The following is a 19,836-nucleotide window of genomic DNA, read 5'->3' as shown; positions in this document are numbered from 1 at the left end:
AATCATACCCAAAACAGAACTTGGCCTAGATATTCATCTGATACACCTGTATACCGAATTTCATTTCAGTATGTGCAGCGGTTGTGAAGAAAATGAACGGAAACTAAATGGAACGACAGACAGCAGCAAAGCAATTAATATGCCCTCCCTTCTTTGAAGGGGGCAAATTTTTTTTTTTTCATTAACTCGAGAACTATTTATGCATCGTCACAAAGACACAAACCACGGCCAAAATGTATGATCTACTCCCATTCTGGCCATGGTTGAACAAGGAAAGAATTCTTCTTAATTCATTAAAATATTGACTAATGCAAGTAAAGCATAGTCGGATGATGAACTTTATCGCAACCTTTCAAAATCCAATCGCAGGATACGAAATATGTCTTATATACTGTTGATGTCAATTGTTATGATGGAAACAAAACTTGCCACTGACTGAATATGACGTCACAATAGAGAGGCGTAAATATTCAAGATTACGACACATTTTCTGATCAAGCAGCGATGGGTAGGAGAGAGCTACATGCGGACTCCAGACCGTGGTTTGAGACAATATACAATTATTGCTGTTTTTTGAGGTCAATACAATGATTTAGCCATCTGAGGAGTACAATATTCACCGAGCCCGAAGGGCGAGGTGAATATTGTACTTCGAAGATGGCTAAATCATTGTATTGACCGAAAAAACAGCAATAATTGTTTTATTATATGATTCACTGATAAAATAATACAGCTCATTACTTGTTTGCATTTAATTAATTAAGTCCTAGCCAAATACAAGAGAGAAGCAGAATTAAAATGTGAATAAACCTTACCAGTCGTATCAATTTGAAATGTTTTTTTTTTAATCAATTTTAGTTGCAAAAAAATGCAAAATGAGATGAAAAAAATATGTATCAGGTCAGTCTTTTTTATAGGATAGATTTTGAAAGGAAGCAGTATTATCAGGAAAAATGACTGCCAAAAAGTTAAAAAAAATTGTTGTTCAGTAAAAGTGTTGGAGGGGGGTCCCTGCATCCCCTCTTACCACCCTCACCCTAAAATATATATTCGTTTATGTTTTGTTCACATGAAAAAAAAAATCATAGTCGTTTAAATAGCTTTCCAAAACAATTTGCATCAATTTGGAATTTCCCAATCTATTTTTAGATCAATGTAGAGGAAATAAATCCTTGTATTGACCTGGAACGTCACGTGCAGGTCAATACAACGTAGTATTTTTCTAACATAGTTGGATCTCAGCCAATCAGAGAGATGGAAATTATTCGATCATATAATAATGCAATTTATGAGGCTTTAATTTAGTTGATTGATGCTTCTCAGTGATATACAAGTAAGCCCTAAAATCAAAGAGAACTCAATTGCCCAAGGGTCTGGTTATTTGATGCCCCCCTCCCCCCAAATCATATGATTGTCTCCTTACATAGTAGTACACCTTCAGAAAAACATAAACAACCGATAGTCACAGGTGACGTAATTAAAGGAACTACAAGACATTTTTCAAACAAATTTTATTCAAGAATCTTTTCATTCCGTTCAGTTAAATTTCCTTCCCATCCCTCAGTGTTAACTTTATCAGAGTTTCTCTCTTCCTTTGAAGGACCAGCTTTTTTGCTGACATAACTGAACCTTTCAGAAAATTCTGTCCTGGACCGTTGGTCTCTCACTATATTTAGTAACAAGGAAGAAGTCTGGTAATGGCGTCTGTATTGTGAACGGCTCCTTCTTGGCCTTTTTTAGATGGACTATGTCGACTGCGGACCTGTGGAGAAATGGGGGCAGGTTCTGTACATGGCCCTGATTGATTTCTAGATTCTGTAGGATTCCCTTTGACAGCTCCTGGAAAAAATAAACTTTGGTGTTTAATATGATTAGTATCTGACAACTAGGGATATTTGTCGACATACATGTAACTACAATGTACTACTAAGCCCCAACCAGTTTAATATGCATGTTCATATAATATTGATATTGACATCTTAAATTTTTGGACACCTCTTTTTCATTGTACAGAACTCAATACCTGAGGCCTGGGGGCCATAAAACTTAGACGAGCTCACTTTTGATCTCAGTCTCATATTCCACTATTGATTCCTTTAGAAAATGTGAGAATGAGATCAAAAGTGAGCTCATCTAAGTTCCAGGCCAGAATCTGGAATTTGTTTCAATATCATAACATTCTGCCCTCCCTTACATTAACAACCGTCTAGATACATACCTGGGGCCTGGGGATACATGCAGATGGAATTTGTTCTAATATTGTAACATTCTATCTCCCTCCCCCCAACACTACCGGCCCTCCAGATACATATCTAAGGCCTGGGGATACCAGCAGATAGAATTTGTTTTAATATCATGACATTCTGTCTCCCCCCCTACACTACCGGCCCTCCAGATACATACCTGAGGTCTTGGGATACCAGCTGATGGAATTTGTTTTAATATCATAACATTCTATCCTCCCCCCCCCCCACACTAACGGCCCTCCAGATACATACCTGAGGCCTGGGGATACCTGCAGATGGGATTTGTTTTAATATCATGATATTCTGTCTCCCCACCGTAACGGCCCTCCAGAAATACTCCTGGTCCCCCAACACCGGGGCGAACCGCTCACTGAGGTAGGCTGGGATCACGTGGTTTGTTGCTGTTCAGAGAAAGGTGTTACAGACCTGTCATTTTTCATGTGAAATGTTTGTCAAGGGCTTTCAAAAAGATTAGGCTATCTAAATTTAATTCTCTGGTTCTCAGGCCAATTTTCTCCAAAACAGATGCGGCAGGGCAGCATTTTATTTATCATTTTATTAGCAATAAAGTAGATGAGGGAGGTATTTTTTTAATTTAAATTTTCGAATTTTCTTTCACATAAAGTTATTTTTTTTAATCACAGATATACTTTCCATTTCTTGTCAAAATTTCTGCTTTATCCATTGCTTATCAGCGTGTAAACATCGTAGGTAATGTCCTCGAATGTATTTTCAAACGAAGTAGCCAAAATCTCATTGCAAATGACTACCGGAAGTGATATTTGAATACTAAACTACGAAACAAATTCGGTCGGAATTTTTTTTCCGGATTGGTCTACGCAATACCAACTTTTTATTTTATCAAAAATACAATAAAATTAGCAATGCGGCTACCTCAAAACGGATGCGCGCGGGCCTAAAACCAGAATTTCAATTCTATATGGCCTTAGAAAAGAAATATAGATTCAACTACACAGATCAATATTTATTTCTTCTTTTTCATAATAAATCAAAACAACATAACTTTATCTACGAAGGAAAACGTTTTAAAAACAGCATAGTTATATACAAATGTACCCATCTAACTAAAATTAGATGTTAGATATACCTGCATACTCACTACACTAACAACTAACAACATCCCATTGAGGTCAAATTCTATCAACAGATCAAACTGTCACCTGCAAAATAATCGTATATTCTTGTTCAGTGAGTAAGTCTAGAGCTATTCTGAATTTGACCTCTGACATCATCCTCTATGGGAATTTATTAGATTTTGGGGTAGCGAGTATGCGAGCGGATCTAACATCTTATTTTAATTACCAGGTAGATTGACAAATGTACAAGCAAAGTTACAGAAAATATCAATTATCAATATTCATTTTAAAAAGTTCTAGTAATAATTTACAGACCAGAGGTGACTGAGATCCTGACATGACTACTTCTGGCCCCCTTCTCCTCATTCCTCCCGATGACCTCCCCACACAAGGTCGTGCTGTATACCTGGCCTTTCTTCCGGTCGTTTTTACTGGGCTTACAGAAAACTGTCTGTAAAATCATAAGTAGGGAAACATGCAGTGTAAAACATCTGGACAGCGGGTATTACCGGGTATATGTCCTATACAGATTATGTGTAAATTGTGTGTTAACTTATCAACTCAAGGATCAAAATTTAAACTTGCTAATGGGGTGAAGTGCATTAACATCTTCAAAATATAGATTCAAAGAAATGTCATGAGAAGGTAAATGACAGTGTACATGACCCGTGTCAGGTACTGTAGATTCCTGAATATACACAAGAAATTTAGTATCTCATAATTTCGTGAGAAGCACCACTCCCTAGATAAAATTACTCTCTTTAATTTTTATGGTAAAATCTTTTGATCAATGGTCCACTTGAGAGTTATTGTTCTTGCGATTTAACATTTAAGAGCCAGTTTACTCTAATATGTACCCGCAAAAGTCAGCTAATCTACAATAATGGAGTACTTGTAAAGGGTAACTAAGTGATATACAGGTTTCTGTGACAGGTACATGTAACTGAGTGATTTTTTTGTACAAAGTAAACAAACTATATTTCTGTACAAGGTAAATAAGTGTTACACCTTTGGAAGGTAAATAAGTGTTTCACCTTTGGAAGGTAAATAAGTGTTATACCTGTGGAAGGTAAATGAGTGATATTTCTGTACAAGGTAAATAAGTGTTACACCTTTGGAAGGTAAATAAGTGTTATACCTGTGGCAGGTAAATGTCTTTATACTTCTCCTTGCTATAGTAAAGCTTCTCCTTTTCTTTTGAAAGCTTGTCAGGAATTCCCACACACAAGACACTGAAAAACATATCAATTAAAAATTGATAGGTTACTTACTCCCAGTAATAAAGAATCTGATTGGCAATGGTTACTTATTCCCAGTGATAAGAAATTTGATTGGCTACTTACTCCCAGTGTTGATAGGGAAGCTGATCCGTCACTTTTAAGCTGAAAAATCTTTTCCGCAGGTATTGGTTGTACTCCTCAGACTTTGTTAGAATAATGACACCACTACACATCCTGAAACACGTACATCATCAAAGAATCGCAATGCAAACTATTCACTTAATAAAATCATCATTACAATAAGAAGAAATATCAAGGTTACATGATTTCGTTTTAAAAGACACCAAAATGTGAAACCGGAGGGGAAATCCATATAAATTTAAAATAAATGCTACAAATCATTCGTCCGTCCTTTTGGAAATTGTCCGTCTGGAAGTCCCCGTCAGTCTGTCCATTAGCTTGGTTTTCCGCACTTTTTTTCTTGTTAAACGCTTGCAGATATTGAGCTGAATTTTGGTACATGAGTGTATCTTAATGAGTTACAGATCAAGTTTGAATTTCCTTTTGCTTCATTGATTTTTGACAGAACAATGGCATTTTGAATATTTTTCATTCCCACTTGGTTTTCCGCACTTTTTTTCTAAACGCTTGCAGATATTGAGCTGAATTTTGGTATGTGAGTGTATCTTAATGAGTTAAAGATCAAGTTTGAATTTCGTTACGCTTCATTGATTTTTGACATAATTATGGCATTTTGAATATTTTCGGACAAAAATATGAAGCGGGGAAAAGACGATGTATAAATGAGTTGAACTGGCGTCTTAATGTTTATTATTTTATTAGATTTAAGGAATTTACAACTTGAAAATCTTTCAGTTTAACCTTGGACATGACTTTTGCACATTAAAAAATGACATCCTGAAGAAAAAGGGGAACCCGGTAGGGGACATGTATTGCTTATGCAATACTCTCAGAATGCTTGTTGATTTTTAAAATAAGTGAATATTTGTCTACTGCTGTACATGCCATATACAGTATCACATTTTTGTAACTCAATTCTTGTCACTGAGTAATCACATCACATATTGACAAACATTCTCAGACTGATTTTAACTTTTTTTGGCGTATGATGAACAATCTAAACAAGACAAACACAGACAGTGGAGATCACACTCACCTGTCCACGGGGAGAGACACGTAGAGTTTGGAACAGAACAGACGCTTCGCCAGCTCCGGTAGCAGCCCGTCTAAGTTTACCACAGGTTCTGTCAGATCAGAGTTCCTCAGACTCTTTGGAGGGTTATCTGAATTCACATCAAACAGAGCTGGGTCATTGATATCTCTTAATCTCTATGTATTGATATGGAAACAAAGCAGAATGAATTACATTCCTTTGGGTAAATGCAGGATGATAGTAAAAATAACTTAGTATGAAAATGTTGGGCAAACAATTTGTACTTATTTAAATAATTTGATTTTTTTTTTTTTTTGCAAAAATGTCATGTAGTTCTAAGCTTAGATACTGTAACTGCAGAATCTGTTAAATAAAAGTCTGACAATTTAAAACAATAAAATTAAAGTAAACTACATTTTCATATTTAAGCACCTTTTTGTGCTTTTTTGTGTGCTTTTTTGTCAGAATACTTAATATGTATAAATTACTTTTTCATGCTAATGATTCAAATAAATGTATAGAAAATTTGGTTCTTAATTAAACCCTGATAACGCTAATGGTACTCACATGTCAGTGGCAATCCCATCGGTTTGTTGAAGGCAACCATATTTTCTAAATGAAATAAAACACACACAAATTTGATTTCATAATTAAATGTACAGAACATACAAGTTTATAAGAAAGAGATCAAGGCAAAGAAGTGATCCATCATACAGAGCTATAGATAACACTGTAAACACAGAGAGGCCTACCATCCTCGTATAAAATGTTGTTCATGAAGTGGTCCATTACGTAGAATGGGTCCTTGTTGTTCACCATTTGTTTGTTGAGGTTCAGTAGTTGCAGCAGCAGGTTGTCTTGGGGTGAGGACTTCTGGGTAAGGCGTGACTTCTGGGGCACCTGTTTTTCCTCCCTCACCTCTCCCCACCCCTGGTGCCTCAGCCTTCTCTGTGTAAATGATAAAGGACTGTTGTGTGTGATCGTTTTCTCCTGCTTCAGTAAATGACAGCAACCAAGGAGTCGGCAGGTCTTTCTGGATATTGAAGTCATTGTCCTAAAAAAAAAATTGTTATGGACTATAGTCAAAAATTCATGCCAGGCTCTATCTATGCTGTTGAACTGAAGTGATTCTTTAGAGGACAAGATAGGCAAATACCAATTTTTGATCCCCTAGCTAATTGAAGTTAGGTGTTAAATGATTGATATATTGTATATTTTTTAATTTCCCCCTTGTGAATTATTCACTCATATGGGCTGGAATTGTATGGAGAGGCCACCACTTGCAGGTGGAGAGCTACAATATTGTCCTATGCTCAGTACTCAGGGCAATTGAGCAGAAAGGAATCTTTTTCCTGCCAGCACTACTGTGACACAGTTTATACAGTCTCATCCGAAGGACCAGTCTCCACATACCACAGCAGAATTCGAACCTGCGACATAAAGATTGACTCCTTACTTTGCGACTCTAAAGCAGATGCTCTAACCACCGTGCCACGCAGGGTTATCTCGGTGAGATGTCATCTCACTGAGCTTACATGCGAGCTACTAATAGAAGTTTTAAATATATTTACATGTATTTTTCTATCTTCAATTTTTTTTAAACACAAATGCATACAGGTGTAGTTTTCAACTTATAGCGAGCGCAGCGAGCTCAATAGACTAACGTGTATGAACAGAGGAAATTCGGATTGAAATCTGTACATACGTCAGCGAAATTTCTCTGTTCCACATTCCCAGAATTCCTGCACTACCCAATGTCCTTTGCTTGAATAAATCAAAAATAGTAAAAAAATTAAAGGAACATTGTTTCTTACCGAAATCTTAACGAAATGATTTTGCCCTACCTTATTCAAAAAAATACCCCCATGCCACAACACCGGCCTTCACCTTGCCCTTCGGAAACGATACAAATGAGTTCACCGGAAACTTACGAATTTTGACGAAGTTATGTCGGTTGCTTCCGTGAAACTCCGATAAAACAGAGCAAAATCTTATATGAAAAGAACGATTTAATGCAATCTCTTTTCCATAAAACTAGCGTTTGCGTTCTAAGTCAACAGAACTTTTTATCTCATTCTGACGTCAGACTTTCGTCACTTCTACGGTTCGGGTATTTCCGATTTTGTCGGACATTTCCGAGGAGTTTGGAATCTCGATCCCGATGCTTGGGAAATGATTTCTTTTAATTGTTTTGTTTTATTCTTTTTGCTTTCTTTTTTTGAATGATAGACAGTACATGTGTAGGTTTCTGACAGTAAATGAACTGCGCTCGCCCCAACGGTCACACCGTAAAACATATTAAGTCATCAACTGTACTGTGGCCCTTTTAACTTATCTTACTATCTAAGCTCTGAAATTTAATGTATATTTTTTTTTAATTTAATCTTTAACATTGTTAAATGATTAAAATGTTATTTGTTATCATTGTTATCATGAATATCTTTATCAGATAAAATATACAATGTGGTGAAGCTTAAGTATTAGTCGTAAGATTTTTTTTTTTTGTAATGGAAAAAGTCACTAGCCACTTTTAATAGTTCCACTCACATGTTTTACCGTTTCAACTCTGTCCCCTCAATGTCAAAAAAGCGCTTGAAGTAGGTGTACAGGTGTCGCCTCGTTTCGACTTTAGACATATTTGGTTTATACAGGTACTTGGGCACAAAAACTAGACAGGGAGCCTGGGGCCGTCTTGAAGCCTCAGTTAGTCTAAGGTGAAACCCTATTGGCGGATATTATGTATTCTCTAACGTTAGAGGGCTAAACCCATAAATTTCTTAGGGGTGGGGTGGGGGTGAAGTTATATGGAAGCGAAACGACCCAGTAGTCAAAACAAACACACCAAAGACCAAGATATTTAACATAAACTTCCGGTGCATTGACAGACACGTGCATTACTTGAAAACAAAACCAGGTAATGTTAAGATTTTACATGAAGGGTTTGTTAAAAACTGAAATCATCACATGGTCAGCATGTAGCACAATATTTCACAATGCCTTGATTCAGCTACATTACATATAGTTTCACAGGCACCTGAATTTTTATCAGTAAGTCGCTAAATAAGCCAAATATCGAAAAATTCTACCCCCTCTATATATAGAATTTTTTGATATTTGGCTTATTTAGCGACTTACTGATAAAAATTCAAGTGCCTGTGATAGTTTGAAAAACTTTCATGAAAAAAATTCTTTAATAAAGCTTTTCAAAATATACTGAAAGGAAAAAGAAACGCAGGGTAAACTTTTGAGGTGAATTAAATTTGTTTTTCTTAAAATACTTTTAAGTTTTCTTATCTAACTTTTAAAATCATCATTCAAAAAGATATAACCAAATTCTCAAATGATTTTGTATGGTTATTCATGAGTTATTGAAGCTCAAATGACGATACCCCCCAAAAGGGAAAATCGAAAACTCTCATTATCTTCAATATCCATCTCGTGCATCTATCACAGTCTTATTTCTCCTTTCCATAGAATTTCATCAGAGTTTTTATCTTTTAAACCCTGGCTATATTTAGCATGGGTAACCACGCAAAAAAATAAGTCAAACGCCGCGCGCATGCGCCAGCGAGAGGAATACAACAGTAAGTTGACTGGCTCAAAAAACCAAACTGCGGAGTTGTTTTCTTTCAAATTTCGTATGAATGTAATGATTATAATCGTGTACACTATAAATGGCTGTTTTTGTGGTAGTAAGGTGGCGATTTAAGAGATGGCAGGATGAATAACCCGCTCGTAACATGGCTCTGTTTCGCGTTAACGTCATCGTCACGGTTGATTAAAATCCACTCCAGACCCTCTCTGACAACGGCTAAAACGTTTTATTGGGGAAAATTTACAAGAGACTGCTTAGTAAATTGTTGTTGCCTTTTTCATTAATTAGGCAATTCAAAAACAAGACCCCATTGAACATCCGTAAACTGTGCCAAGATTGCAATAAATTCATAATGTCTATTAATATTGAAAAACGATTTGCATACCTCATATGCATCAAATAATGCAACAAGATTTGTGAACAAACACGTCGTTATCAAATTTCACGTGTTTTGGGCTTTTTAGCGTTTTCCCTACGTGAAGTCATAAATTTTACGCTTGAGTAATTCTGCATACTGAATTTATTGTACAGTAACTAAATTTCCCATCTTACCAATTTTTGTAATTTTCGGTCAAGTGGTCAAATTTTTATCGACAATTATGCTACCCTGCGTTTCTTTTTCCTCTCAGTATAGGTTCAAAATGAAAAGACTACAGTATTTCAGGCTGAGGGACCTATATACTAGTAGTAGTATAAACGTTCCTGGGTATTTTAAAAATTTTTTATTTTTTTTTATTTGAAAGGACCAAAAAGTTTTGAATTGGTGATCTACATCTAAGTCCTCGATAAAGATCATAGGCACTCCCCATCTTAATTGTTAAAAAAATATATCTCTACTAGTACTATACTATAAGCAAAACTTATAGTATAGTAGAGAAATATTTTTTTAACAATTAAGATGGAAAACTTAAAGTATAGTAGAGATATATTTTTTTTAACAATTAAGATGGGGAGTGCCTATGATAAAGATGGGTTAACTTTAATTTTTTATTGTATAGCAGTAAACTTAAATACGCTGTATGAAACAAGCACCTGTAAGTCAGGTCATGAGTTTCTGACTGTGTTATTCTGTTATTGAACCTGTTATCTGTATTTTCTTTAGACATGGCTAAGAGCATCAGAAGCAAGCGGAAGCGAATGTTGAGGAACATAAAGAGAGAGAGGTACGCCAAAAAGGAACTGGAGAAACTGAAGCAAATCGTGGCATTAGCTGAAAAAGATAAAGATACGGAAATGAAAGACCTGTATACTGGTAAGCTTTTATCAGGGAGAAGGCCACACATTGTGTCTAACAATGTTCTTGTGAATACAGCCGAAAATTGAAACTTAATTTATTTTTGCACAATATATCATCATTAAAAAGTGGGTTCTAAACTATTTAAAATTATGTCCCTTTATTCTTGCTTTCAGTGACAAAACCCCTTGGAAGCAAAGACGATGCAGCAGCTGAACCCTCAGGTAATTAAAGGTTTTATTCCAGTTAAAAGTTATCTAATTATGATGCCTTCAATTTTTAAATCAGTGTCTGGTTATTTCATATTTTTTTCTCGTTTCATTTTAACTGACAAATTTTAGCTAATTTTCTTTTTCTTTAAGTTTTATTTTAAATTCATGTGGTGAATTTTCAATTGTCCCAGCTTATTCTTAAATTGTTTTACCTATTAAAAGCTGTTTCTTAATTTACTTCATGAGGAATTAGAACTTTAGTTCCAGGACATGTTGGATAGAAAGTGAAGTGATGTCCTTAATATATTAACCTTTATATTAACTTATATTAACTTGTCGCTATTTATGAACTTTTTGTAGGTGATGGTATGGAAGTGGACTCGAAAGCTAGAGATTCCAAAACTCTGCGTGATGAGAACGGACATTATCCGGTGTGGATGAATTCTCGACGCGTCAAAAAACACAAAAAGAGACTCCAGGCCATCTCTAAGAAAAAAGAAAAGAAGCAGAAGGCCAAGAAGAAGTGAAGATCACTACAAGATTGTATATTGTGTTTGCAAATGGGGGCAGAATTCTTTGTGTGAATATAATTGAATGTATTTTTTTAGTGGCAATTATTACCGGTAAATTGTCATATTTTTTCTTCAAAAATTGATTTTTTTTAACCTATTTCACTGGGAAGAGGGGGCAGTTTGAGGAGTGATGTAAGACTTGGACTCTCTTTGCTAAGGTGTGGGCAATTTGAGGGTGATGTTGTGGAACTTTGACAATAAAATGCTTCCCTTGGTTGTAAAGCATTGGAATTAATATTACAAGTGTTGGAAAATACACAACCCACCAAATTGTCTGCAGTATAACTGTGATTCTGGTGAATTCCTATACTTACAAAGAAAGAATTTCATCATTATTTGTGTATTTATGTCCATGTAGAAAATCATATAAAGTACATTCGTTTATGTAAGTGTGTTAGATATTGGATTATTGAAGATAATTTATGTACTTTGTCATTTGTGTACCGATTAAAAGCTCATCACTAAACAAATCTACACAGGTAGCTTGAAAAACTGCTTACCATAGATTAAGCATTTACAGTTTGATAAATGACTTGTAAATATTTTCTTCACAAATAAAGATAATATCTGATGAATGTAAATATTTCTGTGTTATCATTGAATGATTTCTTTATATAGTTACTGTAAATCTATTATATTTGGTGTGTACAATATTTGGCAGAAATTATTTTTTCAACAAGTTAGCATAGATTTGATTTACATGTAGCATTATCTGAATGTGCAAGATAATATTGTATGATATAAACATAACATGTAGCTGTAACAAAAAGGATTCTTTTTCCGTCGAAATTGCTTTTAGAATACATTGCTACAGTACAGCTCACGAGTTTTTGCCACCCCACGGTGGAAAATACACGGTGTAAAATACTCCGTGTTACACCGTGTACACGGTGTTCCACGGTGTGTGTATATTGCGATCGTTCCAAAGACGCACCGTGTAACACCGTGGACATCACCATTTCCTTTGGGGACCCTCCGTGTTCCGCCGTGTGAGAAAATTACGGAAGTTAATAGTTTGTTTATAAAAATCATTTCAGTTATAGAATTTTGAAATTATAAATAATGATTATTTGATAGCTAGAAAAAAAAACATCAAAAATAAAGATTGACTTAATACAAACAGTTCGTTAACAAACATGTGAGATCATACTATAAGAGCTCCGAGGTGTTAACTTTGGTTCGCCATTGACGGTATGATTGCCAAGTATATTGAATAAATTTAAATTCTGTTGAATTCATATTTCATATTTATTTGAAAACAAGAACAATTAATATATATCTATTGCGCAAATTGTTATGTTTCCGATATAAGCGATAAATCGCATGTACAAATCCAAGTACAAGACAGTACGTTGCCGTTTAACTAATTCAGTGCGAAACATAGATAATTTTAGCGATTATTTTCTCTGTAAAATAATTATTATAAAGGATATTTACAAATATTTGATGTATCAGATAGCTAATTCAACATAATTTGATTACTACTTCTTAAATAAAAATAGTGAAATAAAAAAAAAATGTCGAGTCAATATACATGCAGATTATGAATACATGTATACCCTTATTTTGTAGAAATATTATAGTTTAAATAGATTAACCACATATCAATGAAGATACTAGCTGTAAGTTGCTACGTGCGAGGAAGAAAAAATGCATGCAAGAAAAATAAACCCTAGTATTCACGATAATTTCTTATACGTAGTTTGGGAGTTGACTAGTTGTATACATTCACACAAAAAAAAAAATCTGGCAGTTGTATGTACTCATTGATTTAACCTGACATTTTGAGACAGAAAAATTCAATTTCTTTCGAATATGTGGAAGTATTTCTACCTGAGTATCGGGTATTCTTTTCTTGTTTATTAATCGTCTGCCATTAGTACGAAAACTTTTTTTTAATATAAAAAATTGCTTGAATTGCTAAAGCAGCATTCTAAATATTCCTCTACAAATCATATATAATTTACTTTTTAGCTCACCTGAGCCAAAGGCTCAAGTGAGCTTTTCTGATCACAATCTGTCCGTTGTCTGTCGTCGTCGTCGTTGTTGTCGTCGTCGTCGTCGTAAACTTTTCACATTTTCATCTTCTTCTCAAGAACCACTGGGCCATTTTCAACCAAACTTGGCACAAAGTATCCTTGGGTAAAGGGGATTCAAGTTTGTTCAAATGAAGGGCCATGCCCTTTTCCAAGGGGAGATAATCATGAATTTGTTAAAAATTTATGGCATTTTAAAAAAATCTTCTTCTCCAGAACCGCTGGGCCAGGAAAGATGAAACTCATGTGGAAGCATCCTCAGGTAGTGTAAATTCAAGTTTGTTCAAATCATAACCCCTGGGGCAAGGATGGGGCCAAAATGGCCGACCCAAGTTTGACATAGGAATATATATAGGAAAATTTTTTTAAAAATCTTCTTCTCAAGAACCACTGGGCCAGGAAAGATGAAACTCATGTTGAATCATCCTCAGGTAGTGTAGGTTCAAGTTTGTTCAAATGATGACCCCTGGGGCAAGGGTGGGGCCAAATTGGCCGACCCAAGTTTTACATAGGAATATATAGGAAAAATCTTTAAAAATCTTATTCTCAAGAACCACTGGGCCAGGAAAGATGAAACTCATGTGGAATCATCCTCAGGTAGTGTAAATTCAAGTTTTTTCAAATCATGAGCCCCGGGGCTAGGGCGGGGCCAAAATGGCCGACCCAAGTTTGACATAGGAATATATAGGAAATATTTTTAAAAATCTTCTTCTCAAGAACCACTGGGCCAGGAAAGATGAAACTCATGTGGAATCATCCTGAGGTAGTGTAGATGCAAATTTGTTCAAATGATGACCCCTGGGGCAAAGGTGGGGCCAAAATTGCCAATTAAAATTTTACATATGAAGATATAGGAAAAATCTTTAAAAATCGTCTCCTCAAGAACCATCGAGACAGGAAAGATAAAACTCATCTGAAATTATCCTTAGGCTTCTTTTCAAGTACTTCAAAGCCATGATTAGTGATATTTATATGGAATCATCCTAAGGTAGTGTAGATTCTAGTTCAAATCATGAACCCCTGGGGGGATAAAATTCAAGCCCCCCTCCCCCCACCATCACCTCAGTAAACTTTCAGTTCTGATCTGATATGTGCTTTTTCCTAGCCGATGTGCTCAGGTGAGCGCTGTGGCCCCTGGGCCTCTTGTTTCATAATAATTTAACTGATTTTAATTCATTTCTACATTTTAGAATGTTCAGAGAGAGAGAGAGAGAGAGAGAGAGAGAGAGAGAGAGAGTTAACTTTCAAGTTCATCTATCCGGGTTTTTTTCACATTCTCACATACATAATATTTGTACCTCTATTATTTTTCTTCTAGAAAAAAAATTTACTGGATATCGATGAATTGCAAATTCTCTTGTTAATTAGTGTACAGAGTCACTTCTTCGTCAATATATTTAATACCTGTTCAGAAATGCAGTAATTTCTAAAGTATAATGTATTTCTCATAACAGCAAACATTATTTTCAAAGACTAGTTTTTACTACTTTATGTTATTGCAGGTAATTATTTCATTTTTTTTTTTTTATTTTAATCAGTTTTTCTTTTCTTGTCAAGTGTGACTGTAAAAAGCAATACGAGTGAGAGAGAGAGAGAGAGAGAGAACTCCCTCTGACATAGTCTGTTATTATTTTCTTTATTTCTTCGTTTTACTTAGGTTATGGAAGTCAAAATTAATCATTCTAAAATTCTAATTAATTTCCACAACTTTGGTTCATATTTAACCCATTTCATGCAATGGATCATGTATATGCTGTACGCACGAGATTCTTTTCCATCAACTCATTCACCTGTCAATCAAAATCGTATGTCGCTAGGTGACCTTGAGAGTCTGTTTACGCGGAAAGAATTTCTCTCGTGATTTGAAACATTCTCATGGTCAGTTCCGAGTTCACACCTGTTTAAAAATATATTGGGTCCCTGCCGGTGGGCCAGGGGCGCCGTATGTTTATCACACCTTTCACATTCTTTAGTTCTGATCACAGCAAGTGTATACATGTAACACACTCAATTGATATCAAACGAAATTCATCTTCCAGGTTTCACTACAACAATGAATATAAAGTTACATGTACTATATTAATTTTTTTTATCCTTTTTCAGACACAAATAAGCATGTATTCAGATTTTTAAAAACTTAAATAAATTTGCTGACTTTTGATAAAGTTAATTAGCCGATTCGTATCACTTTCTAGAAGGGGTACAATTGTAGGGGGGGTGGGTTAAAACCATTTCTAAAATTGCTAAATGTCTATGTTTTCGCCGCAAACTGTTTTTTTTTTCTTTTCATACGATATACATTTCTGAATGAATAATCCTTATCTTAACCAATGATTTGCCGAGTAATAATCATTTCAAAGAAATTGATAAACTTTGATTTCGGTAAATGATAGGACATGGCAACTGCGCAAATTTAAGATATTAACCGTCTCTTTTGATGAAAAATTACGTATTTTTAAAAATAATCATACCTTATTTACCGAACACTTTCTGAAGTTTAGTTTAAATATGTCAATCATTAACATTGTATAAATGAGTACATGTACGAAGCAGTAGTAATACACAATACACACATTGTTGAAATTATATAAATTTTTGAAAGTGGGGGGGGGGGGGGGGGTTTAAAGGTTTATAAAAAATGGGATTGAAGGGAAAAGATTTTTAATTATAATGCACGTTTTACATATACATGTAATTAAACAACTCGATGGGATAAAGGATGAAGTATGGTTTTTAAACGTGGTACATGTAGGTTGATCAACCTCGGAAAAAGTATTTGTATGGATTAATACCTGAAAGTTTTTGAAAAAGAAAGGAAAATATATCTCCGAACCCGAAAATCCTATTTTGTTAAGGGGGTGGGATTTCATTTTGTTTTCGCAACCAAATTTCTTTATATAATACAACAGTTAACATATCTATATTTCTATAGTAAAAACACAACAAAAAATTGGGACTTCCTTCTTTCTGTTTCTTTTTTTTTGCAAATCCAAGGGTGGTGTGTGTGTTTGTTTGTGTACCCCCCTCTGAATCCGCCACTGGTATCCGAGAGAGATAGAGATAAAGAGAGATTTATAAAAGGGGGCTTTATGTTTCATACTGTCTTTTTAATAACCCCACAAGTAATTTTAAAATGAATTATTTTTCGTCTGTTTTTGTTACATAATTATAGAATTTTTGTTATTATATACATTGTATTTAAATATGTAACAGGTACTTGTATATAGAAATCGCAGTGAATTTGTGACACAGGAATCTTAAAAGAACTGAACCATGCAAATTTATGATATTAAAAAAAATCATGGAGGGATGTACATTAATAGTGAAAATGGGGGGAGAGTCAACAATAATATGTGGGTTACGTCAGGACCAGGCACGTGTGTTTACAGGTGTGTCATCTTGTGTTCAATCGCCTACGGGTGTAACTAATACAGGGTTCAGGCCTAAAGGCCGGTATACACGGTAAGATTTGTATTATAAGATTTGTATTATAATACAAAATCTTACTGTGTATACACTCTTAATACAATGTATCATAAGATTTTTCGAATCTTATAAGACTGTATTAAGAATAGAGCAATGCTCTATTTCCTAATACAAGTCTTAACTCACCTTTCACTTTCAACCAATCAAATGTACTCACATTGGGGGTCATCCTATTTATATCATTACTAAATAAAGCACATGGTAAATAATAAAGGCCGACTTTTCGAGTAAATATATCGAAAAACTCGTGGTCTTATGGGAAGGGGAAGAGGGCTTGTGGAATATATCAAGCTGTAGCTACCACAAAAAAGATGCTAGAAGCAGAGCTTATTATTATCGTTTTTATTATTTTGACAGAGAGAGAGAGATATGGCAGGAGAAAACACGTGGAAATAATAGTTTATTTACAATCTAATAAGATATGTATTAGCGTGTGTACAAGAAAGTATTATAATACAAAAGTATTATAATACTCGTATTATACTACAAATCTCATCGTGTATACCGGCCTTAAGACGTTATACGCTACCGACGTATTAAGACGATGGAATTCTTTTGACATTATTATATTCTGTCTGTTTCAGTAATTATAATAATCTTTATTGCATATTACACCCATATTGGTCAAGCAATACAAAAAGAAACAAAATCAATGAGAACAATGAATTATATACAATATCCATATAGAAATTTATTCCCTAAATGTTACACCGATGTGGACCTTTTGGTTCTCAATTCTAATGATTGTTTTATAAAAGTGCAAACAGCCGGTATAACTTCAAGTTTTGGACTTAGTATATATTCAAGTTTCTGAGTAGGTGATTTTAGGTAGAATGAAGAACAATTATCTAACATAACTTTTATAAGTATATTCCTTGCTTGTATATTCAAGCTACACTGTAGAAAAAAATGTGATTCATCATCAATAGTATTACATGAAGAACATAATCTATGTTCTCGAGGTATTTTCCTATGTCTACCAGTTTCTATCATTAGGCAGTGGTCACTTGTTCGAAATTTAGTTAGGTTTTGTCTATTTCTAAAACTATTTTCAAGCTTAAGATACTCTTCCATATCCACACTGTGTTTTATTTTACTGTACAAGTATAGTTTTGAATTTTCTGTAAATTTAGATATTTTTACCATAGTTTTCTCTTTATAATTATCTAGTACAATTTTCTTCAACTTCTTTTTCACTGAATTTCTAATTTTGTCAAAATTTTTGATCTTTTTTGTTGTAGTCATTGTTATTTAAATTATTTTCTTCAAATATAGACATTGCAAGGGTATGCCAGGAGTAAAATCCTTCTTCATGCATAGATATATTAAAATTATGTGATTCTTTAATCAAAGGGTTTACATTTTGAGAGTTTAGCCGCACAAAATACATCATGACTTGAGTTTTAATAAAAGAAGAAACTGGAAGTCTGCCTAGTTCACACAAAGTTGAAATATTGCATGCTGTCTTATTGAGTCCTAGAACTGTTTTACAATATCTAGTATGTACTTTTTCATAAACTGATTTTTCTTGTAAAGCAAGTGTATCACATAAACTGTTATTCTTTATAGCTCGGAGCATTGCTCTGTATGAAGGAAGATAATCATCCATAAACCATATTTCACTATTAAAGCATAAAATAGGACGAACAAGAGTGTCAAATAATTTACAAGACAAATTTACAGGTAGTTGTGTAAAGTTGTTGAAGATTTTTCTTAAGGAGAATATTACTTTTAAGCCCTTCTTAGACAGTTCTTGTATTCCTTTGTGTAAACTTCCTTTATGGTCAATTATTGTTCCCAGAAAATTATATTCTTTTACTTCTTCAAGAGGGTGATTATCATAATATAAAACAGGGGTTGGTTTATGTACTTTTTGAAAAGTTAAAACTTTTGTTTTTGTAGTATTCACAGATAATTGCCAATTTAAGCAATAATTGTGCAGTTTGTTCAGTGTATTCTGTAAACCACTATGAGTCTCTGAAAGCAGAATAAGGTCATCTGCAAAGCTTAAACTAGATACATGTGTGTGTTTAAGTATGAGTGGATCACATGACTGATCAAAAGTGTCATGTAGGTCATTTATAAAACAGTTAAATAAAGTTAGAATCAGAATAAATTGGAAATAGAAGTATAAAGTAAACACATTAGAATAATGTATTATCCATTACTATACTATCTATTAGAAATAAATTAATAAAAACAATATCCTTTCTTAGAACATGTCTTCAAAAAACGTGCATTTAACATTTGAATATTACTTTGATTTTATATATGTATGGACCTGCTTTGAGTGATGTGTTCGAAGAATTGAAAAATTATACATTTTAAGTAGAATTGGAAGAATTGGAAAAAAAATGCCGTTTAACACCGTGCTGAAACACCGACTCGCACCGTGGATTAACTCCGTGTCGCACCGTGGACGAACATTACTGCACTTTCTAGGCACCGTGTCACACCGTGTCGCACCGTGGAGGAACATTATTGCAATTTTTAGGCACCGTGTCACACCGTGGATAGGAGACCGAACTTCAAAGACGCCGACGTTTCTAAAGTTCCACGGAAAAGCGTGGAATTTAGGTCCACCATGGCCGGTGGAATCCGGAAGAAACTCGTGAGCTGTACTGTAAATGTAATAAGTTTACTGTATACAACAAACAAATTCAATGAATGTTTTTATGGCGAAATGTCAGTTTTTATTGCATATTGTGTCACATATGTACACCTTATCATATGTCACTGAAATTTATCGTCAAAGTCGATTTTTTGCAATTTAGTCATACAAGAAGATCAAGGTCAAAGGGTCAGAAATCATAGCTTGCTCGGAAATATATTGTCACAGGTAATATAAATGTCAAATATGAAAGCCTTATCTTTTCTCTATCAAAAGTTAAAAGGAAAACATAAAATTTTGAAAAGTAGGACAAACTCAAAGGTCAAGTGCAGGGGTAAAAAATCATAGTGCAT

General features: G+C 34.4%; 2 protein-coding genes across 3 annotated transcripts; one reads left to right on the top strand and one right to left on the bottom strand.

The window, feature by feature from the left end:
* Window positions 1-1,502: 1,502 nt before the first annotated feature.
* Window positions 1,503-8,451, bottom strand: LOC134274158 (pseudouridylate synthase RPUSD4, mitochondrial-like). The gene is given in 10 exon segments (XM_062756411.1): window positions 1,503-1,668; window positions 1,670-1,839; window positions 2,499-2,647; window positions 3,659-3,794; window positions 4,482-4,575; window positions 4,687-4,797; window positions 5,741-5,867; window positions 6,305-6,349; window positions 6,490-6,791; window positions 8,285-8,451. Coding segments are annotated over 10 exon segments (1,293 nt in total). The 5' UTR covers window positions 8,287-8,451; the 3' UTR covers window positions 1,503-1,511.
* Window positions 8,341-11,931, top strand: LOC134274159 (18 kDa learning-associated protein of slug-like). 2 transcript variants are annotated; one of them, XM_062756413.1, is made up of 4 exons: window positions 8,341-8,388; window positions 10,435-10,584; window positions 10,743-10,790; window positions 11,139-11,931. In XM_062756413.1, exons 2-4 carry the CDS (start codon window positions 10,437-10,439, stop codon window positions 11,303-11,305), a joined length of 363 nt encoding a protein of 120 aa, XP_062612397.1. In that variant the 5' UTR covers window positions 8,341-8,388; window positions 10,435-10,436; the 3' UTR covers window positions 11,306-11,931. The 2 variants fall into 2 exon arrangements, with proteins under 2 accessions (XP_062612397.1, XP_062612396.1); XM_062756412.1 differs by lacking the exon at window positions 8,341-8,388 and adding an exon at window positions 8,596-8,651.
* Window positions 11,932-19,836: the final 7,905 nt, after the last annotated feature.

The sequence above is a fragment of the Saccostrea cucullata genome, unplaced genomic scaffold (assembly GCF_032062105.1).
Source record: "Saccostrea cucullata isolate Sc308-1 unplaced genomic scaffold, CSIRO_AGI_Scuc_v1 ctg1281, whole genome shotgun sequence".
NCBI lineage: Eukaryota > Metazoa > Mollusca > Bivalvia > Ostreida > Ostreidae > Saccostrea > Saccostrea cuccullata.
This window is presented reverse-complemented; position numbering and strand designations above follow the sequence as displayed.